This window comes from Alosa pseudoharengus, unplaced genomic scaffold, assembly GCF_046254945.1.
Source record: "Alosa pseudoharengus isolate Yale_2024_CS ecotype anadromous, Long Island Sound unplaced genomic scaffold, YU_APseudo_1.1 YU_APseudo_1.1_scf_5, whole genome shotgun sequence".
NCBI lineage: Eukaryota > Metazoa > Chordata > Actinopteri > Clupeiformes > Clupeidae > Alosa > Alosa pseudoharengus.
Genome location: NW_027468837.1, coordinates 29,540,550 through 29,564,549, shown reverse-complemented (window position 1 = coordinate 29,564,549; position 24,000 = coordinate 29,540,550). Strand labels below are relative to the sequence as shown.

Sequence of the window (24,000 nt, the reverse complement as noted above, 5' to 3'; positions counted from 1 at the left end):
CCAGGGTATATGCAGGAATCATAGAGTTGAATTTACTACTTTTTACTACCTTTTTTACTACCTCCACAATATTTTTTACTACCAACACGACATCAAGCAGCAGCCCTTTTTTTGGGGGGGGGGGGGGGGGGGTACCACTTACTACTTGCTATAAGGTATAAATCATAAATATTAGGTACACTAATAATTTCTAATTGTGATCGATCATTAAGTATGGTCATTGTCAATGACAATGTTTTTTTGTAGTGTCGAGGAGTTCAGTTTCAGTTGTCCTTACCTTAACCCTAGCCCTTGAGTTATCCTAACCAGCCCTTAGCCCTAATAAGGTGAATGATAACCTTGGCACAAATGACGCTAAAACACCAAACATGTGTGGTGAAAAATGAACAACAAACACCACCGAAACAACTCTAGTCTAAGGATAGGCCCAGAAATCTATTTATATGGATATATAAAGCCATTATTATTGGTATGGTATTGTTGTTGCACATTTGACACAAAGCAGTCCGTGAAAACATGCACATCAGTGGACTGCTTTAATGCAAAATTGAAAACTATGATTTCATTGCATTACTCAGCATGGATGCACGATGCTTGCATGATAAATACTTCCCAAAACAACAGTTAGGTAGGTAGGTAAGGATGCCATTTAGGAGTGTAAATCAAGTTTAATCACAATTTGATAAAATATAGATTCTTTAAGCCAATGATTTGATTATTTTCAATACTTCAAAATGTGTAGCAATGCGATTCGATGCGTTACTGGTCTGTTGTCGATAGGAAATGATAGATTTTGGTTAGTTTTCATGGATTCAAATGCCAATATTATAGGCTAAATTATAGGCCAAATACTGAACATTGACTGTGGAATCAAGTAGGTTACAGAGTTTCTTTCCCCCCCTAAAACCTCCTGTCACTAGCTAGATGCTTTCAAATTTAACATGGTTTTAAACTCATATGTTGCAGTTTTCTGTCACTGCAATAAAACTAGCCTATTTGGAATATTTTGTATAATTTGCTGTTCCTTTTATGAGAACAATTTAACTGATCAAGTTTTCATAGGCTATTGAATGATTTAAATGTGAATGCCATAAACTTAATTCGCCATTAACTAGATTTGCGTGGTTCTTCACGCAGTTGTCATCTAAATGCAGTGTTTTGTAGGCTATTCAAAGAATTTCACGTTCATCACTCAGTTGTGGTGTAGGTCTGTCTTGAGTGACCGCTGTCCCTTTAAATGTCTGGGACTTTAAATAACGGGACTTTTAAACTGCATGCTGTTTTTGTTGATGGACAGTTCCGTCTTTGATTCAGTTTTCTACCGTTTTAATAAATGACACGCGCACTTGCGTGGTTAAAAGTAAGGAATTGTTTTCACTCGTTTTCTTGCAATTCCGTAACATTAGATACTAGGTCTAGGTTACGTTAAAAAATGTTGTCGGTTACTATGTCAGTGACTAGTTCGAACTTTGTTACTGATGGGATAGGTGGAATTTTATAGCACGGTTCTGGATGATCACAGTCAGATGGCAGCGCTACCGTCAGCTGAACGAAAGCTTACACTAGTCAAGTCCACAGTTGTTAAAACTTCCAGCTGAAGTAGCCTAGTGTAAACTGAGAGAGTTGCCTCCTAACGGAGTGAGTGTAGCCTATATATTTTTTAGCTGCTATCAGAGTGATAGGCTAGCCTAGGCCTACATCTACCGCTCCTTTGCTACATGAACAAAATATTATTAGATGAGTGACAGAAGCACCGGACACCAGACCAGCAGGCCCATATGATAAACGCAGCTCTGGTAGCCTGCGGTAGGGCCTAGATGACGTGAAAAACGCGAGAGTCGCCGAAAAGCATCCCTGCATCGCTGGCCCCTAAAAAACTCTTCGGATCTGCACGATTCATATAAGTCGCCCAAAGCAACGTGAAGGAGACACCGAAAAGCGTGTTGTTTGTATCCCTGTAATATCAACTGAAGCAAAAAGGCGAAAATGTTGTTTGTTGGCTGTCAACCACGGAACGCTACACAGTTTACTTCTACGTCATTGCTATCGACTCCGACTCACTCAGGTCCTGTTAGCACTTATATATTTTTTAATTAGGCAAGATGAAGTTAAAACATGTAGACACAAATATTAAGCAACAAATTTAAACTCATATATTGAGGTGGTGATGAAAAATTTACTACCTAGTCAAATTGCATTTATTACCTTTTACTACCTTTCAAGGGCCTTAATTTTGGTAGATTCTATTTACTACCTTTTACTACCTTTTACTACCGCGCGGACACCCTGTTTACAGAAGGTGGTTTAGAGTAATATAAATTAGGTATAAATATGTGCAGTGTATTAGCAGAATAAATATGGATATTCGGTATGAACCATATAGACATATATGTACAGTATACAGCTATGTGCAGTGTGGTAACAGTACTGTAGTGCAGAAACAGTAACATTATAACAGTAGTAAAAATATGTGTATGTGCAGGATGAATAGTATGAAGAGCAGTAGAAAATGCCATGTATAAGTGTAATTACAGTATGTACATTTGTAAATAAATAGAACACTATGGGTGGGATAGAGTAGTGCAATTGTCCGCGGGGGTGGGTGTCCCCCGTCAAGGTTTCCATGGTCATGGTGGACACCTCAACAGGCACAGGCAAGGAGGCATCGGGCGGGGGCTTAGTTGGTTGGTTGTCACCGGGATGCAGAGCTAGAGTTCAGTAGGGTGACAGCCGCAGGGAAGAAGCTTCCTCTGAACCTGCTGGTTCGGGTGCAGAGAGACCTGTAACGCCTCCCAGAGGGGAGTGGGGTGAACAGTCTGTGGTTGAGGTGAGAACAGTCTTTGATGATGCTGCGCGCCTTACGCAAGCATCACTTGCCCTGGATGGCCTTGATGGAGGGGAGTGAGGAACCGGTGATGCGTTGGCCAGTTTTCACCACCCTCTGCAGTTTTTTTCGGTCGTATTCTGGTGTAACCTCCATGTTTCAATCTGTAGTGTTTGAGCAACTGACCTCTGACTTCACATCCAAACAAGCACAACTTACATGTCCAGTTCATTGCTCTGCATTTTCAGTTTTCCAACTGCAAAAAGAAAAAGAGGGCAAAATTATTATCAATATGCATCTATTGGCCATGTTTAACTAAAACAGCTGATTAAGTTTATCACATTAAATGTTCATTTAAATTATTTCTCCAGAGACCTAATTAATACTGTTAAGCTAAAAATATTATGATTTGGCAACTGAATTTTCTCTATTGCTTCAGGCCTAGTACATTTATCACAATAGAATTTAAAATGTCAATCATACGTTGGAATTATATGATGCCATTTTGCACCTCAATAACGGCACATTCGTTTAAATTCCACGCACTGCAACCTAAAGGCTCTGGCATGGTCGTGCGTCACATTTGCGCGTGTCCAAGACGTGCGTCATTTTTGCTGTGGACGTGAAGCATACTCCAAATTCTGCTGTCCTGAATGCACTTTAAATCGTTAAGGTTAGCGCCTGCGCACTACGGCTTAACTGTGATACTCTGCCCCACCAACTGGGGGCGGTACGTCGAGCCTGAAAGTAGGACACAACCACCAAAGAAGCCTGAAACGCATGAAGAAAAGAATAACGTGGGATGTGCGAGCACTCAACGAAGGAAGAGCTGATGAAGGAAAAAGCACCACGAGTACGTTCGCCTGTCTGCTGGGAAGTTTGATAAGCTGGCCCATCGCATCGCTCCATTTATCATCCACCAGAACACACACAGCACACCTGTTGGTATAGCTGAGAGACTAGCTTAGCCTACTTGCTTATTAGGCTACTTAGGCTACAAGCCTATAGCTAAGTGACTGGGTGCTGCGAGGGCAGCAATAATTGGGACATTTTTCTAAACACAGCATGGTAAGAACGAGTTGTGCGTACATATGTCCTCAGTTAAATTTGTATTGAGTCTTCACACCTGCCTCATACCAAAAAGTATGAACCAAAAACCTGTAAATATGACGTGTCAATAAAAGTTTTGAAGTAACTGTGTTCATAATGTATAATGTCTCACTGTGATAATGGGTGTATTTAGAGCGAGAGGTAGCCTAGGTTATTCCTTCAATTATTATTATGATAATGCATATCCGGTGTTGACAGGCGAGTTTCGAGATTTGAGTTCAGCATTGTTCAGGAGCTAGGTGATAATGATTGCACCTGGGAGAGGTAGGCTACATTCCCTTTATTATTATAATCACTATTGATAACGCATTATATACGGAACAGGCGAGAATGCATCTCGATCAGCAAGTGTTACTGGGTTTCGCCTGAGCGTTGTAGATAGATACCTTTATATAGCTCTGGGTTTCGCGATTTGATTTCAGCATTGTTCAGTAATAGGTGCTAGGCTACGCTCATTTTTAAAAGATGCATTTAATCGGATGTCAGCTCTCTATGCAGGGAGTAGGGCTGTCACTTTTTATTTGAACATGACGTGAAATATCCGTAGTCAAACTATAAATAAACGATTCGGTTTTTAGTGCTGTGTAGCGCATTTCTACAGTCTATGATTAGTTTTATTTTATTGTTTGCCATCTCATTCAGTGCTACATGATCCAGGGCTCATGACCAAAGCAAGCCAATATAATAGCCAGTAGCCACAATGAGCCATATGCAGCCACCCTGTTTCGACAATCAGGTGACGTACAGAACGGCCAGCAGATAATTACGTGCCCAACTCATCTAAAATGTGGTGTCTTGAAATACTTTGGGTTCAACAACATAAAGTGACCGTTAAATATAATGTTAAAGAATGTATCTGTGGATAATTGTGGCTTTAATCGGTCGAAGTTGACTCCATGTCGTGGTGTCTCACGTAACTCAAAGCCAGGCAAGCTGAGGACAGGCGCTCTCTCTGTTCCATCGTCGTTATGGTAACCAAACAAGTCTTCTTCTGTCTAGGTTTGTTTGTAGGTTTAAGTGTTGTTCTTCTATGTGGTCCACCTACTGGAGGGGAGTGTTTACAGCAGTTCCGTTTCACACATGCGCAGTCTACGCGTCACTTTGACGCGCGGTCACCAGTGCCGCGTGCGCGGGACGCAGACGCGGGAGCGTACCATACGCTTTAGTCCTCTTGCTAAATCACAACGAAAGATTTTAGATAAAAGACCATGGCTTTCTCGGTCAGTAAGGTTATGAGTCCAATTATCCTAATTGTTTTATCAATACAGTAGGAACATCGACGTAAACCATACACAGTTTAATCTTTACACGTTTTGAATCAACTTAGCATGCTAGCAAGTTAGAACTAAACTTCATTAAGAGCTCATGAAGACAACTGCTATTGGCAAATTTATACAGCCTAGTTCTAGACCCCAGGCGCCACCACTTCCTCATAACTTCGATAACAAAAAATATCAAAGGGCTTGAATACCTAGAATATTTGTTTTCTGCTCTGCATGGTCTGAGGCAATGTTAACTCGCATAGCTGCTATCAGTTAGCTGCAAACTGTTAGCAGCTAGCGCATATATCGGCCACTTAGCAAGTTGAACTTAACATTACCCCAGCTGTTAATGAAACCGAATGTACAGTTTTGCACAAATACTGTTAGTTCAACCTATACTGTAAACATTTGACACATTAATACATACTGTTAACTTACCGGACAGAGCCACTGGTGAAGCTGCGTTACACTCCCATCCCAAAAGTCAGCCACACCGTAACACTGCCGACCGTTGGCTGTGGAATCCAGAATGCTCCCTCTGCTGACTGTGCGCGTGTGCACTGCGTGGGTCCAGTTTACTCAGGTCTGAGTTGTGAAGCTTACTCGTGTATCTCAAGTTTTAGACCCCATTGATGCAAGTTCGGCACATTACTAATGTTACTCTAGTAAGGACACTAGGTCAGCCTATAGTAAGTAAAGTATACTTGTGTTACTGCAGTAAGATGTAATGTTATTTTTTACAGTGTATATATATATTTTATGATATACAGTTAAGAACAAAATTATTCATACCCCTGGCAAATATTGATTTAATGCTGTTTTTCTCTTTATCTGATTGTTCTGACAGAAAATGACACTGTCACATGCCTAAAGTTTGTAAGACAATGTGGGAGAAACATGGAATTAAAAAAGAAGCATTTTCATCTTTTTTTTAAACATTTTTATGAAAAATGGCATGTCCAAAATTATTCATACCCTTTAATATCTACCAAGCCTCTCCATGTCTCCACAATGATTCTAGACCACACCTTTTTAACTGCAATCCGGGTTTTCAGTCAGGAACGATTTGCCATCACTCTGGCCTTGTGCTCACTTTTTTTGACGCATTAAGGTCTGGACTGGTTCTGCCACTCTAAAATATTGATATTGTTCTCAGTTAACCATTTCTTGCCTTGTTTGGCTTTATGTTTTGGATCATTGTGTGGTTTAATGGTCCAATGATGCCCATTGTAGCAGGTCTCTCGGCAGACTGCCTGATCATTTCCACCAAAAATCTCAATTTTCTCAAGTTTACCAGGTCCCATTGTCTGAAAAACACCCAAAACTATACATTTCTATATAGCAATTCTCCACATTGAGAATGGTGTTTTGGTGGTTGAAATTTTCACTCCATCTCAAAATGGATCATTTGGCCATTTTGGATGCTGATCATGGACCCGCCACCGTCCCGCTTGCGGGACACTGAAGACCATACAATGATCTAAAACATACAGCCAAACAAGGCAAGAAATGGTTAACAGAGAACAATGCCAACATTTTAGAGTGGCCCAGCCAGAGTCCAGACCTCAATCAGTCAAAAAAAAGTTAGCACATGATTGTGATGGCAAATAATTATTCCTGCCTCAAAACCCAGATTGCTGCTAAAAAGGTGCGGTCTAATGGAGAGGCTTGATAGGTATTATAAGAACCATTTCGAGAGCTTTGATGGCAAATAAGTGCGTTTCTCCATTGATTATTTGAAAAGGGTATGAATAATTTTGGACATGCCATTTTTCATAAAAACGTTAAAAAAGATAAAGACGATTACTTTTTCATTGCATGTTTCTACCACATTGTCTTACAACCTTTTAGCATGTGGCAGTGTCATTTTCAGTCAGAACAAACATATTGGTCAAGAGAAAATCAACATTGCATCAATATTTGCCAGGGGTATGAATAATTTTGTTCTTAACTGTGCATATATTTTATATCATAAAAGGCATTTTCCCTGTGTCCAAGTTAGCCTCATTTCATACCTAGGCTATTTCTCCTTTGACTTTTTTCAATGTAATTTTTGTTTAAATTGTAATAAGATAGTGAGATTAGGCTACATGGCCCAATGTTTTTTTTTTCTATAATAGCAAACAATAGGCAGCTGTGTAATACTGTAATATCTCAAGAAAAAATACATTGTGACCTTGAGATAGCCTGTTGTTGTTTGGTCTCCTTGTTGTTTGGGTTTGTATTGTTGGGCCTCTCTTGTTTCCATCTTGTAGCCCAGTGGTTCCCAAGGGTCCGCAGACCTCACTAGGGGTCGCCAGAGATTGCAGGGGGTCCGCACAAAATTATATTTGCGCACATTAAATGTATAAAATCCCAATAACACACCCAATTGTAATCCAAATGAAAACATTTTTTTTGTTTAAATTCATGTAGCTATTTATTGCCTCTATTACCTCTGACCTCTGAACTTATATGTTTTAATAAATCACTTTATTCTTTTGTGTGTGTATGCTGGTAGGAGTTCGGGTAGGGGGCCCTGGCAGCAGAAACTGAAGTAGTGGTTGCTAATGCTTCATTTCCCAGCCTTTTGCCATTAAATAATAATCCAAGGTCACACAATTACTGTCTTTCTGTGTCCACACAAAAGGCATACCCAGAAAGCACATGTATATGTTGCACAACCAAGTTTTTGAATATTTGCTACTTTGACCACAATATCTGGTCTTATTTTTTATACCAATGCACAAACTTATGATCATATGATGATAGTTATGGTTGTAATTTATTCAACCCTCAATGGCATAAGATAAGATAGAATGGCACATGAAAATGAGAGAAAAACAGTATTAGACATTATTGTTTAAAGGAAAACATATCACTCCAGGGGCAGTATTAACAAAGAATCTTAAGACTAAAAGTATCTCCTAACTGGCGAATTTAGGAGAAACTCCTAAAAATAATGGGCGTGTCTCTCCCTCTCATCCTGTCACACACACACACACACACACACACACACACTGTCTTTAGCTGTCCATTGTATCCAATCATGACACATGCTCCAGAGCGAGGTTAGGGTGAGGAGTTCAACGCCATTGGTGTTGGTGCCACTTTGTGCGGCTGTGGAGACCGATGCATGAGACACACACTCGCCCACAGGGGGGGCAACGGTGCCCTGATGTTTGGATGGTACCGGTTACCTGATGGTGTCAATGGGCATGTCTTTTGGTCTTGGTACTCTGGTGAATAAACGCACACACACTCACACACAAACACACACACACACACACACACTGCATTCTATGCATGTTCTATGCTTGTTGTCATCTAAGCACACACACACACACACACACACACACACACACACACACACACTGCATTCTATGCATGTTCTATGCATGTTGTCATCTAAGCATCTAAATACCAATTACCTATTAATGGCAAATACATATTGTGTATGCTAGAATGCATATTAGTATTGATTGTCTGTGAGGCAGGACAGAAATTACTTCTTGACGGTGTCTTCTCTGCTGCCGTGTTACAGTATCAGTAGCAGTTAAAGGTGCAGTAAGTGATTGCACATGACATTGCAGTTTAAATTTCTTAGCAGACACTTTTGTCCAAAACTTACATTATATTTTACCCAAGTACCAACAAAACACACCAAAGAGGTAGCTCACCCCTCCCTCAGTATTCCCACGGAAACTCCACACAGTGTTTTGTTTTTGTTTGGGGGACAGGCTGACCCAAATTTGTTTGTGTTTAGTTTTCAGAGCCTGGCCTGCCTATACTTTTTTACAGTGTACTCACAAGATGGGCAGCTAGCTTGTGAGGAAATGTTCGCTGCTTGTGAAAAAAAACGTTACAGACTTGAAATGGCGTACAATCGTTGACTGCACCTCTAAGTTGGTTCAGCAGAGAGATGTTGCCATGACACGTTTGTGGTAGAACTTTTTAGAAACAGGTGTCTCTGATTGGAAATCAGATATGTCTCTGATTGCTGGCAAGTGTTGCCTATAGACATTAAGGTGTTTGCCCCCATCAATATGGTGGCCGGGTTCACGTATGCCACCTAAAAGAACTCGATGGACAATGCGGTATGGACTAGACTAGACTGTCTGATATTGTAGAAATGATTTGTAACTGTAAAAATGATCTGTAGCCTACAAGTAATTGTCAAAATTACTTATCTGAATTACCTATCTGAAAATCTGCCAATCTCTGCCAAGATACTAAAAGTGGGTCTTGATTGGATCATTCAGCAGGTCAAGGAACCAAAACACATGTCCAGATCAAAACAGAAATTGTTTACTGAACACAAAATCAAGCTTCTGCCATTGCCATCTCCACCCCCGATCTAAACTCCATAGCAAAACAGTGGGGTGAATGCAAAAGTGAGGAGACAGGAGAATGCAACATGCAAAAGTGAGGACCGGGGAATCTGGACGATCTGGCGAGATTTTGTAAAGGAATGGTTTCAAATCTGTTGCTTTATATTTTCCAACTTTATGGGATGTCATAGGAGATTATTAACTGTTCTACAATTGGCAGAGAGAGGCTTAACAAACATTACATGCAGGGTGCCAATAATTGTGGCACTTGTATGTTTTTTGTTGAAAATATTTATTTCTTTATGAGAAATTTTGTTTCTCAGAATAAATTTACTTCCCTTCAAGTCAGAATTTTCCCTCATGTTTTGTGACACCGAGATAAATCACCAAGAGATTCTATACTTCTTTTTATTCAACTTTACCAGGGGTGCTAATAATGTCGAGGGCATTTCAGGTGATGTTTTATAGGCCTAAAGTGAACTTACTGTGTCTTATGCGCACAGTAAGTTGAAACTGAAAATTAACTTTTGAAGCCATTGATCTTTTGAAAAATCAGTACGTCTGTCATTGATGCGTGCCACTTGGCAAACAAAAACAGTGGTGGTGAAACTGGAGTGTCTACACACACAAAAACCTACTCTGCCATCTAGTGGTAAGCTTAAAGAGAATTGAGGAGCGGCTGAGCGGCTGCTCACTGGCAATGCAAATATTCACACACGATTACCTTCCACTTTCATTTTCCTTTGCTTTCCTTTGCTGACAACTTCGAGTGTTGAGTAAGTGGAAGTATTGTATGTAGCCTATAGGCCTGTGCTATTAGATAGATGTGGCCTATTTACAGCCTTGGCTTTTGTTAGACTACTGTAGTGTAAAGGCAAATAGAAGGTTTTAAAAGCATGACCAAGTCTGCATGGGGGTCGTCTAAAACATAGAAATGGCTATCATTATAAAGCTTTAAGCCAGCCATGCTTAGGCTATACATTACTGTAACAACTCATTTGTTTTTTCAGTTGATTAAATATTTCAAGTTGAAGCCTAACTTAGGCCTACTTCTACTAAATAACCTAGGTCTACACTAACTAACTTAGTGTATAGGCTACTGGTGCTTTGAGTGGAGGGCAAACAACAAAAAAGGCCTATAAGGTCTAGGGACATTTTCTGAATCATTCGGAGAGCGAAGATCAAACCATATGCCAAGTAGGCCTAACAGAAAGTTGCCCCATGATACAGAACCTCCGCAAAATGGACGAATTCTCAAGTTTCATGTAAATCAGTCAGTCACATAATTTTGCTAATCCTCTGGGAAAGAAAAGTAAACTATTGTAACACTGCATATGCTGAAAAGTAGTTAGTCCGGGTTGGAGAGCGTAGAGGACATGTTTAAAAGGAGAACAGGGGCCTCATTACAGAAACTTCCTATCTCTGAAATCCTTAGGCTACTTTGTTAAGGGTGGTATTTAGGATTCTTGGTATGGTATTACAGAAGTATATTTCCTAACTGTTTTCCAAATTTAAGATAGGAATTTGGCCATTACAGAACCATCCTAACTCAAGAATTTCCCAACTTAGGATGGCACAGACCCTGTCCTAAATTCAAAATAACTGCAACAGTCTTGCCACGCCCCCCACCCCCACCCCCCGCGCTGGGCCCCGGAAACCCCAAAAGTGCAGTTTTTCCTAAATAACTACCTTAACCGTGTGTACACCCATCGGCCTAGATGGTGGTGTTGAGCGAAGGGTTGCTGGTAGAGGATGAGGACGAGAGGATCTAAAAGGCAGGACTGTCTCACACACACTCTCTCTCTCACAAACACACACCCTCACACACACATATAAACACACATGTGCACACATACATGCACACATCCACACAGAGGCATGCACACACACTCACATCCACACGCATACACACACACACACGCATGCACACACACACATCCACACGCTCAGACACGCACACACAGGCACACACACACACACACACACGCACGCACTCACGCACCCTCACACACTTAACACACATGTGCACACATACATGCACACATACACACACACACTCACATCCACACACACACACACACACATGCACACACACACATCTACACGCTCAGACACGCACACACACACACACACACAGACACTCGCACAAACTTGCACACATTACGCTTCTCTCATCCTCTCAAAGGAACCCTGGAACTCATTCATAGTGAACATTGGTTCCTTGGTTACCTGTCTGACCAAGGCCCTTCGTCTCGGATTACTCAGTTTGGCTGAGCGGCCAGTTCCAAGAAGACTGTTGGTTGTTCCAAACTTCCATTTGAGAATAATGGAGGATACCGTGCTCTTGGGCACTTTCAATGCTGTAGACATTTTCTTGTATCCTTCCCCAGATCTGTGTCTTCACACAACCCTTTCCTGCAGGTCTACAGACAATTCTCTTGACCTTGTGGCACTCTGACATACACCATCAACTGCGAGACCTTATATAAAGAGATGTGTGTCTCTCTTACTGTAATAATGTCCAATGAATTCATTTAGGCAGGTGGACTCCAATCAAGTTGTAGAAGCATCTCAAGGTCCATTGATAGAAGTAGGAGCTCAATTGCAAGTATCATAACAAAGGGTCTGAATACTTATGTAAATGAAATATTTCAGTCTTTTATTTTTTATAAATTTACAAAACACTCCAAACACCTGCTTTTTTGTGGAATGTTGGAGTATTGTGTGTATTGATGAGGAGAAAAATTGAATCCATTTTAAGATGAGTCTGAAACAAACAAAATGTGGAAAACTTGAAAGGGTCTGACAACTTTCCAGTTGCACTGTATGTTAAAAGGCACCAGATGAACACATGAAATCTCCAAGAGCTAAAGAAGCAGCTTGAACGTCTAGAGAAGGCTATGAGCTTTAACCTGACCCAGCTGAAGAACTCCATGATCGACCAGCACAGGAGCTCACAAGCTCTGAAGATATGGATCAATGGCGCTTGCTTCCACATCCAGATTTATGATCCACCTGGCCAGGCTCGGAAGACAGCACCCCAACAAGAGTCCTCTTATAAGAGGGACTGGAAGGCGCAAGCAGTTTAAACTCAAGTCTGTGAAATACACAAGAAAGAGGTTTTAGTCTTAATTAGATTTATTATGACCGCCGCTAGCGAAGCTAGCGAAGCGGTCATATAGGGATTGTCAAAGTTTTTTTTTTTTTTTTTCCCCCGTCATCTACTTCCTGAAATTTTGGTCAACGATACCCGGGGCACCGAAACACCGGGGCACATGAAATTTGGTGGGTATGTAGCCCCACTAGACTTTTACGGAAAATTTTCGTTTGGTCCCCGGGGGCCACTCCCCCTCCGCGCTGGGCCCCCCGAAACCCAAAAAATGCAGTTTTTCCTAAATAACTACCTGAACCGTGGCACCGAGGATGAAGAAATTTTTATGGTATGTTGGTCTCAAGGGCCCACATCAACTTAGCCCATAATCACTCATTTGTGATTTGCACCCCCCCGGTAAAAAATGAAAATGCAATATAATTCTGCTTTAATCGCCCCTCTCTTCAGTAAAGACGTTCAGAACTGCACCAAATTTTATGTGTATGATTAACCTGACATTCTCTGGGGGTATGCCAAGTTTCGTAGAATTTCATCCATGGGGGGGTCTAAAAAATTAAGTTATGTGTACATTTAGTGACTCTACACTCATTGGCCTGTAGATGGTGGTGCACACATATACACATGCACACACACACACAGGCACCCACATACTATCGATATTAGAACGGCCGATACATAATTACAAATTCAGTAGGATTAAAAGAAAGCCAAAATAAATATTCATCATCATCATCATGGCTGCATTTCCAGTATTGGCGATAAGTAGTCGTTTGTCCACTAGATGGCGCATCGTTGCAGTGAGACGTAATTTTGTTGGAAGTTAATCTAAAGTGGGTTGGAAAGACACTATGCTTCCTACAAGGACAAGACTGTAGGCTACAGTAGTTTACCGCAGAGAACGTTTAAGGGTAGGATGATTTCTGCATGACATGTAATTCCCATTTCCTCTTGAAGCCGAAATAAATCTGAGAATGTTTATCGGACATGCTTGTTTTTTACTGTAGGTAGGCTACGTTAATCCTATCAATAGCAGAACGTAGGTAAAATAATGTTACCGTTAGCATGGTTGAGTGATGGAGGCCAATTTGATTATTGATGTATTTGTAGAAAACCATAAATGCGTTTATAGGCTACCAAGCAAATTGATAACAGCACTAATTGTATCTTTCGACTGTCATCTCATTTGCTTATGACCATAACCTAGGCTACTAACAGGAGCTAAGTGAGTTAGCCACAACACGTTCGCTACGTGATGGTTTTTTAATGGAAAATATATAGGCTACCTGAAAGATAACCTGTCTATGATCCCGTGATGATCTACATCTCCATTTAAACCAAATGTTTTAGAGCGCACGGTGAGATGTATTCAGGGCAGGGCTGTAGGTCTACACATATTTGTTGTTGCACGTGCTACAAAAATCATTCTTTGCGATGAATGATTTAGCTGCTACCAACGTTACAACGGTCAGATACAGTTTTGCCTATGGCTATTCCGTGAGACTGAGGCGCTTTTTGTTTGTTCGAAGTGCGTGTTTAGGGTGTGAGAGGGGAGTCGATGTGCTTTGATTCCAGCTTGGTAGTTGTAGTCTATGCGATTAAAAAACACGTGTGTGTGTGAAGTATCCAAACAATGATAACGCTTTCATTATGGCTGCTTTAGCCACAGACCTTGAGCTACTGTACAGTGGGTTGGGTTCCATTTAGAAGTGTCCACTTCATTCGCCCTTTCCGTGATTCACAGCTACGTGAAATGTATTACTACTGATATGCAAAACTATTAACTTTTCGCCAAGAGGTGGCAGCTTGATACTGTAAGGTGTAAGCCATTGGTTCCAACGGAGATTTTATTTGGGTCGCCAGCATAGCCTAGCGACAATTTGTGTTGTGTAATAGGCCTAGCATAGGGCCTACCTTATATAGCTTATAGTTTGTTAACAGTCACGGTTTTGTCATAACTCCCTCTATGCATTTTTGCATTTAGAATAGCTCTAAAACCGGGGGGCGAACACGTCGCAGGGGGGGGGGGGGGATCTCAATCGCAAAATTAAACAATATTTCTATCGGGCGTCTACCATGGACTAGGCTGGGTGAAAATCAAAAGATTGCGTCAAAAGATTGAGCTTAACCATTGACCTCATGGTTGCAAAATGCAAGGGAACATGAATCAGCATATTATTTGCACAAACAATAACGGAGAGTAGCTCTTCAACTTTGCCCGTTAAAATGTGTATGAACAGTCTCGCAACGCATTTCATGAAGGCCCTTTGGACATGTCAGTTATTTGCACCACTGGGTAAAACGGCATTTTGTTTTAGACTACTGGTATTTAATTTGTGCATTGACAATAAAGCTGAATATCATTTGAACTAGATGACTAAACTTATGCATATGTAGAAGAAGAAACATTCACAAAAATCCATGACATGACCTCTCTTCTTGATAGCTGTTGAAAACTGCATGGAACTGACAGGGATTGTTTTGTTTAATAATAAATAAACTAGATGTACCGCAGAGCGGTACAAAATATGACCGCCGCCCAGTCCAGCACATTTTTTCCACAAAAAGAAATCACGCTGAAAGGCCTATATGATTCTAACTGTCTCACTAAATTGCATTATCCACACTCAATTCTCACTGGTATCTGCTAGACAACAAGTACCAAAACATGATTAGTTCATAGATTTCACATGTAAAATTCATTTTATACAACCCCACCTCCATCTTGCCTGTTCATAATTATGAGAAATTCTTGATTGTTTGTGTTATGTTTATGTTATGTGTGTGGGTGTGTGTGTGTGTGTGTGTGTGTGTGTGTGTGTGTGTGCGTGCCTGCGTATGTGCCTGTGCATGGAAGCGTACATATGTCTACTGTGTGAGTATGTGTCATACGCAGTGTCGGCCCAAGCCTTTTGGGGGCCCTAAGCAGAATTTGATTTGGGGGCCCCCTCCCACAACGCAGTCACCTGTGCTTGGCGATAATTGACAACTTCACACTATAATGTCATATTATAAATTAATACAGTGAGGTTATGTATTAATACAGCGACTGATTATGAACTACTGTCCCCCTGGACACAGATGCATAAGGACCCTCTCCCCCTACCCTGTTTGTGCAAATGTGGGTACAAACGGGTGTGTGTGTGTGTGTGTGTGTGTGTGGGGGGGGGATGGTCAGCTGGAGAAGGGCAGTACCTAAATTTGTTCAGATTCATAGCCTTTTGCTTTTTGACTTATTGGTAGTGAATTCACACAACTACTTGGGGTTCAGGGTCCCTTGACCTCTTGGGCTCGGTAGGCTCATTCAGTAATCCATCCTTGCTCACATGCCAAAAATGTTTTGGGGCTCCAATCTAGACTTCTGGCCCCATGTGCTTGGTAAACCAATGTATTAATATCGTTCTTATTTACACCAACCCTGTCACCTTTTAATCTTAGAGGGTACTAAAATCACAGATTTATTTGAAACATTCATATTCAAAGTGAAGCACTAAGGGTGGTTTACTGAAGTTGAATTGACAAATAACAAAATACAACAGCATTTGTATTTGTTGTAAACAAGTACATCAGTTTAATGACTTGTTTTTCAACAGATTTGCTGAACAAATCCGCAAATGTGCATTAAATGAGCAATTTTCAACTACAAAATAAAAACAAAATAGACAAACATTAATAATCAAAAATAAAATGTCCCAAAAAATAGATAATTATTCCTACTTCGTTCCTGGTTTTTAGGCATCTGCAACTCTGCAGTGGACGAACCTGCAATGATTAAATAAATACATAAATAAATAAAAAAAAACCGATGTTAAATGTGTCGTGTCATATTAACAGGCTATGTAACCATTTGCCATCAAGAAAACCTCACCTTCTGGTAGGTAGAGTTAGGTAGAGGTAGAGATGTGCTCCAAAGGACTTCAACAGTGTCTCTGAAAAAAAAAAATATTGCATAAGTGCATAGTTGATCGAGCAGAATGAGTTTATTTTGCTATCATTACTTACACTCAAATAACAAGCAATTCCACATGTAACAATTCATATTCTATTGGCAAATGAGGCATAATCAAAAGAGTATACTTAATTGCAGTATGGTGAACGCTTAACATGGTGATCTACTGCAGCCTAAATATTAGGGTAGCACCGCTACATCACTTGCCACTATCTTAATCAAATGTAAGTTTATTTTCATCACAGAAGTCTCCCCACCCAACATGGTATATTTTCTCAAACACTACCATCTCTCTCCAAAGATCTTAGAGCAGAGCGCACTGCTGTTCCATCTTTGCCTACCGATGCCCAGAGTCGCACTAGTCAGTGGGTTGGGTTGGGACTGGGAGCCTGGGCTTAGTCTGTTGTTGCTATCAGACTTACCACTATGTCACATATTATAGAGCAGTAATAAACTATCAACACTTTCAGGTACGAAATCAGAAACAATCCCTCTGTGGTAAATTTGCCTTCAGCTACGTTTTCATGTAGCTACTGTAGTCCACTTCAGTCAGCTAGCTAACTTTAATTTACGACATAATAAGCCCACCTAGAGCAAGGGTACATGCTTGATTGAACATCCAAAACAATCCCAATATCCTTGACATCTGAAATACATCTAGATAAATATATATTAATGGGAGACATTTCTCTGTTGATGGCGGAGATTTAGCTCTGGTGATGGCTTATATTAGATCATGACAGCTAGCTAGCTACCTCAAGCACAAAACATACTGTAAATAATCATGCAAAACATACCTGTATCTTGCTCGTTTTTCTCCTCCTCTGTCATTTTCTTCGTTCTGTTTTCGGCACCAGAGAGATACGTTCTTTTTTGTGACTTGTCTAAACCATAGACTGTATTATAAACATTACCGTCTCTTCCGATTGTTGAACTTGATGCAGTGTCTGCACGAATTGTATATGCACCCGAGGTGTCTACTTTATGCGCGTGACTCAAAGGCTGGCAGACACAGTAGCAGTAGGCAGGCATATTGATCATGAAATCATAATTTTCTTGATTTGAATGATAATTGTTTCATTTATTCATTCATTGATGTCACTTGTTTACGTTATTTATTATGTAAAAAAAAAAAAAAGAAACTCGATTGGGGGCCCCCCGCCCCCCCGCTTAGTTTGCTTATGCCTCGGGCCGGCCCTGGTCATACGTATGATTACTGTGAATGTGTGTGTGTGTGTGTATCTGTTTGTGCACATGTGTGCACATGAACTGGGTTAACATGACCCCTGGAGGCAAATATACGGAAAAAATGGTCATCCTAGGCCCTACAGTTCTCAAGATATTCACAGAGAACTGTGTCTGGCCTACCCTCCTTTCGGGGGGTCCAGTCCAGCGGGGGGGGGCTACAGATCAAAACGAAAAATGACAGTTCCATGCTATCCATGTGGGGGTACATGCCCACCAAGTTTTGTGTACCCCGGTCTTTCAGTGTCCCGGGAATCCTTGTTGGTGTACGTCACTAAATGTACACATAAATTGTTTTATTGTAAGGCCCCCCATGAACGAAAGTACACAAAACTTGGCATGCATTCGGAGGGTGTCATAATGATCCTACACTTTCCATTTCGTGCAGTTTTGACCATGTCAGCCAGAGATATTGTGATGAAAACACCTAATTTTTTGCTTTTTAATTTTTAACTAGGTGGCGCTATACATGAAATAAGTGGTAATGGGATGGGTTGACATGGCCCCTTGAGATCAACATACAAAAAAAAGGTGGACCTCCTAGGCCCTACGGTTCTCGAGATATTCACAGAAAACTGTCTCCGGCCACCTACAGGCCAGTTGGTGTATAGTAACATAAATTAATTTATTGTGTGGCCCCCCATGAACGGAATTCCACGAAATTTGGCGTGCATTCAGAGGGTGTCATAATGATCCTACACTTCCAATTTCGTGCAGTTTTGACTATGTTAGGTCACAGATACCTGCGATTACAACACCTCATTTTTACTTTTTTGTGTTTAACTAGGTGGCGCTATACATGAAATGAGTGGTTATGGAATGGGTTGACATGGCCCCTTGAGATCAACATACAAAAAAAAAATGGTCCTCCTAAACCTTACGGTTCTCGAGATATTCACAGAAAACTGTGTCTGCCCTACCCTCCTTTCGGGGGGTGCAGTCCAGCGGGGGGGCTACAGATCAAAACGAAAAACGATGGTTCCATGCTATCCATGTGGGGTTACATGCCCACCAAGTTTCGTCTACCCCGGTCTTTCAGTGTCCCGGGAATCATTGACAGAAATTTGGACATGCGAAAAAAAAAAAAAAAAAAAAAAAAAAAAAACTATATGACCGCCGCTTCGCTGCGCGGCGGTCATAATAAATACATTATGCTGCTACCTTCTGCTTTTCCCAAATACAATGTAGCCTACAGGTGTACCTTTCATCAGTCCAGTTGCAATGGATGGACTGTGATGAACTGTCTTTGTTTAGAGATTTTAAAGGTTTTATATCAATGTTACAGATTTTTTGGCCCAGAAACAAATCTATTCACCTTTGCAGCGCCAGTAGGCTACTTTGTGTGCAAACACACATTCCAAACAAGCATACACAAAAGTTTCAAGAGTGGGGGATGGAGTAGAAGATGGAGACAAATTCATTAATATGATTTATTTTCGAGGAATGGATGTGCAGGACTGAGCGGCGGTCATATTTTGTACCGCTACGCGGTACATCTAGTTTATAAAATATTTGATGAGGAGAACCAACAAACCTTTGAAATAAGTCATAAATTTGAGCTTGAGTTAGATATTGATCCTGTGAAAATCTATGTGAATAACCTCATGGGCAGCCCTCAGATAGATACGGTTCGCAGTTACCTCAGAGAGCTTGAAGAGCACCTTGAGGTGCTCATACCAGAAAGACACTTTTGACTTGAATTGACACCACCACTGTCTGGAACATCTCTGGGGATGTGAACCTATTCTAAATGCCTGTTCTCTTTGAGGGAAAGTGACTAGCAATTTTTCTGTGGTTCTGTATGTTATAGGTGTAGGGCTTAGTGGTGATCGCTGTGGTGATCACTGTGGTGGTGATTGAGCTCAGAGGAGGACAATCGGCAAGATTTTCACTTATCACTTTTCATTTATATAAAATTATTTTGTAATCAATCAAGCACAAAAAGTAAAATAACATTTGTAAAACATTTTAATTTTCACAATTTGTATCTGTTTATGATGATATTTATGTGTGTGATTTACTCATGTATGGATGTGACTTCTGTTTTTGTGATGATATATTCTGTTTGGTTGGAAATATGTGGTGCATTTGTTCTGTGTTTGGGGATCTCTCTCCCTCTATGGGTGATGCCTATAGGTAATCGTAACACTAAATCAGTTAAGATTTTTGGAGGAAAAGATCAGTCTGCCAAGAGACCTGCCCCATAGGCAGCATTGGACCATTAAACCACAAAATGATCCAAAACATACAGCCAAACAAGGCAATAATGGTTAACAGAGAACAATATCGACATTTTAGAGTGGCCCAGCCAGAGTCAAGACCTTAATCCGTTAAAAAAGTGAGCACAAGGCCAGTGATGGCAAATAATCGTTTCTGCGTCAAAACCCGGATTGCTGCTAAAGGTGCGGTAGAATCATTGTCGAGAAATGGAGAAGGTTGGTAAGTATTATAAGAACCATTTTGAGAGCTGTGATGGCAAATAAAGGTGTTTCCATTGATTAGGGAGGTATATTAATAATTTTGGACACACCATTTTTCATAAGAATGTTAAAAAAAGTTGAAAACACTTCTGATTCCATGTTTCTACCACATTGTCTTGCAACCTTTTGGTAAGTGTCATTTTCAGTCAGAACAAGCCCATATTTAAGCCCAGAAATGTCAAAAAGGTTTTCTTGACCTCACAAGCCCTTGTCACATACAATTTACTGTAACAGCAGGGCTTTGTGAAAGATGGCCCATGGTTGCCACTCAGTGGGAGAAAGTAGAATCGCATACCAACGTCACACATTTGGGAGGGACTTGACGGATGCTGCCGGAATGTGCGAGGCGGGGTCTTGGGGGAACCCAGGTGTTGGGACAGTGCTCGCGGGTCAGCTGCCCCGTTATCAACACTATAATAACACATCAGCCTTAACTGGCATCTAGCCGGCTATTATTTAACTTCGGCAGCACGTCGACCACTACCATAGTCCAGTGGGCTAGTGATGCGTTGGCATCTCGTCGTTCACAGGAGAGAAATCTTACGGAAGTTACAGCACCAGTTTAGTGAGTCTTAATTTAGTTAGAATGAAAGTTCGAACTGGCGTTTGCCTAGTCTTGCTTGCTGCATTAGTATTTGTTGCAGCGCAAGAAGAAGAGGTGTTTGGAAGTGAAAATGTTGTGGAAGAGTTAACTGTGGAAATCGTGGTGAGTCTGTCAAGTTTATCGAGAATCTCGATGGACCTCGTCTGTAAAAGACACGTAGCCAGTGACCGCAAACGTGGTTGTTACATTCTTACTCTGCAGTGGAAACAATGTAACCAACTATCGTTCAGCTAGCCTACGAGATTTCAACGTTGCGTGTAGGCTATCATTTGAAATTAGTCAATGCGGGCGCATATTTGCTGATACGACTACCTTCATTATTCTTCTAAACGATTATTCATTCAAATAATTCATTCATTGTGACTGTGGTTGTGACTATTTTCATCCCTCTTACAGGAGAAGCCAGAAACTTGCGATATAACGTCAGAGATGGGTGACACGCTGCAGATTCACTACACGGTAAGAGGAAGTCGACAAATATAAATATCAAACACTTATTTTCTTTTACAACGCCAGGCATCGCCCATTGACTTTACTTGAAGCCATCGTTAAATTTCCAACCGCTGTGAAGACAGCTGTGCATTGGGAAGACCATAGGCTATTGCTTTGTGCAGATGTGCGGTATGGTGCACGTTATTCAGGATTGTTTATGAGTAATTTTTAACAACAGAAACGAAACAACCCCTCCATGCAACATGTGGGCTGTATTTTGAGACACTGGTGTAATTCGTCCGGTGCACTGCCAGCGCCGATGTAGCTTTGCTCTTCAAATACTAAATCGACTGCTCAGATAGGTTGCTGTCCAGCTACATTGTCCTCGTCACAGTGAGCACATTGCGGCCGGCCATATGCACGCAGCCGAGAGCGACGGGTTCACGTTTGTGCGTGCCACAAATTCTGCTTTGCCATGCGACTAGTGGTGAAGCAACACGTCAGCGTTTGGGTTTCCTCCGACAGTTCACCTACATTTCAGCTTTATCGTGATAACGCTGTAGACAGAGAAAGGCTACAATAGCAATCCATTAATTTAATCAGATGGGCCTCCTTACTCCTTGCTAATGGCCTGTTCTGGCCTATGTCAAAGTAAGCACACACTGTTGACCTCAAAAGGAAAATAAAGTGGGGAAAAAGAAACAGATGAACATCATGTTTTTCTTCACATATTTCAGTCTCAATTATATTTTTTGGTGTGCTGTGCAGGGAAGATTGATGGACGGAAAGGTGATTGACTCCTCCCTGTCTCGGGACCCTCTGCTTGTGGAGTTGGGCAAAAGAACAGTCATCACAGGTATGGCCTACCTCCGGTAACCATGGTGCAGGGGACCTCAGGTAGCCAGGCAGTGACACTGCTTATCTCTTCCCCTTGTGCTGTGTCTGCATTGCCACTGACTTTTGGACAGGGTAGGATACACAAAAGGGAGTATCACATGACCTCTATTTTGGGTCACACTCCCCCCCCCAAATGTTTTTCCTAGGGTCTTATTTGACCGTTTCCACTTGAGGAAAGCTTTGTCGTTTAGATGGTTTGACGAGTTATTACTATTTAAATCTGAAAGTATACACTGAAGGACTTAATGCCTACAAAGGCTTCCAGAATGATTCCACACACTTGTGGGATTAAAGAAACTTTGATAAAAACAGGTCTTAGAACCTTCTCCTAGTTTGTTCATGGATCTTGGAACAGATCCTGGTCTGATATGGTACAGGCCTGTGTCTAGGTCATTTTCAACAGGAGAAACCTCTTCCCTGATGTGCCTTTCTCCTTTTTTGACAGGTCTAGAACAGAGCTTACTGGGAGTTTGTGAAGGGTATGTATTGTACAGATACTCACTGATCCAATACATAATTTCAGGTTTTATGTAGAACTTTTTCATGTAAACCTGTTTCGAAAAACCTGCCTAAAATAATGGATTTGTGTTTGTCTAATGACATCTGTCTGTCTGTCTGCCTGTCTCCAACTTTCAGACAAAAAATCAAGGCCACCATACCACCACACATGGCCTATGGGAAGAGAGGATATCCACCCACCATACCAGGTAGCCATAGCAACTAGCAACACTTGCAGTCCCATCTTTCAGGACGAGATGACAGTGGAATGGTGCACTGCACATCAGCAGACCACACACACACACACACACACACACACACACACACACACACACGCACACACACAGACACACACTTTCACATTACCCTAGTGGTGCGTATAAGGCCTGAATGTAGAGGACTTCAATGGGTTTGAATACTATAGTTTTGGCACTAGTGATTCCTGCCTTGGCCTGAACCTTTTGTCAGATCAGGGCCTGTCCCAGTCAGACTCAGCTGTTACCTTTATAACATGCTAGTAACATATTTTTATATGTTGTCTGAGTTGCTTTTAGACTTGGTATTACATGGTGACTTGGTATCTGTGGTTGTCTATGTCACCCAACTCTGGCCGGTAAGCCAGCTGGCGACTTCAAAAGAAAAGAAAATGGTCTACAGAAAAAAATCGTGCCCAAATTGGGGGTCTTTTTTTAAGAGCCTCGGCCTGTCACAAGTTATAATGAGATTAAAGCAGAAAAGGCCTTAAAGCAGAAAAGGTTGAGAACCCCGGTTGTAGTGTATTCATGGATGCGTCAGTAGAACATTGGCCTTACTCACACATTCTATTGCTAAATAACACATGTCTTTCTGACTGGACAATATAGCTCTTTTACACACACTCTCTCACATTTCATCTCTCTCTCTCACACACACACACACACTAAAGCTAAGCAATACCAAGCCGATGGTTGAACGTGTGATTAGGATATTCGATGAGTGTCTGTAGCCCAAATCGGTGTGGTGCACATCACTATCGACACCGATGGACAGCTTGTTTGCAGCCGATTCAACATGTTGCGACACTGGTGTTGAAGGTGGAGGTGGTCACACACACATACAAACATACACACACACTCTCTTAAACTGTGCCCTGTCCTTCCAGGTGTTTAAAGTGGAGGTGGTCTCTCTCCTCAACGTTGCCCTTCTGTATGTCCCTTCAGGTGATGCGGCACTGGTGTTCGAGGTGGAGGTGGTGTCCCTGAGCAAGCAGACGCCATGGCAGAAGCTGGTGAACGACGTCT

At 41.3% G+C, this 24,000-nt stretch overlaps 1 protein-coding gene across 1 annotated transcript in view; it reads left to right on the top strand.

Annotated features, from left to right (window-relative positions):
• Nucleotides 1-20,636: 20,636 nt before the first annotated feature.
• fkbp11 (FKBP prolyl isomerase 11) overlaps nucleotides 20,637-24,000 on the top strand; it is a 3,552-nt gene continuing 188 nt past the window's right edge. The window contains exons 1-6 of the mRNA XM_076267825.1: nucleotides 20,637-20,995; nucleotides 21,290-21,352; nucleotides 22,094-22,181; nucleotides 22,668-22,701; nucleotides 22,859-22,929; nucleotides 23,920-24,000. The exon at nucleotides 23,920-24,000 is cut by the window's right edge and continues 188 nt beyond it. Of these exons, the coding sequence (XP_076123940.1) occupies nucleotides 20,876-20,995; nucleotides 21,290-21,352; nucleotides 22,094-22,181; nucleotides 22,668-22,701; nucleotides 22,859-22,929; nucleotides 23,920-24,000 (457 nt within the window). The 5' untranslated portion in view covers nucleotides 20,637-20,875. The remainder of the gene's footprint in view (nucleotides 20,996-21,289; nucleotides 21,353-22,093; nucleotides 22,182-22,667; nucleotides 22,702-22,858; nucleotides 22,930-23,919) is intronic.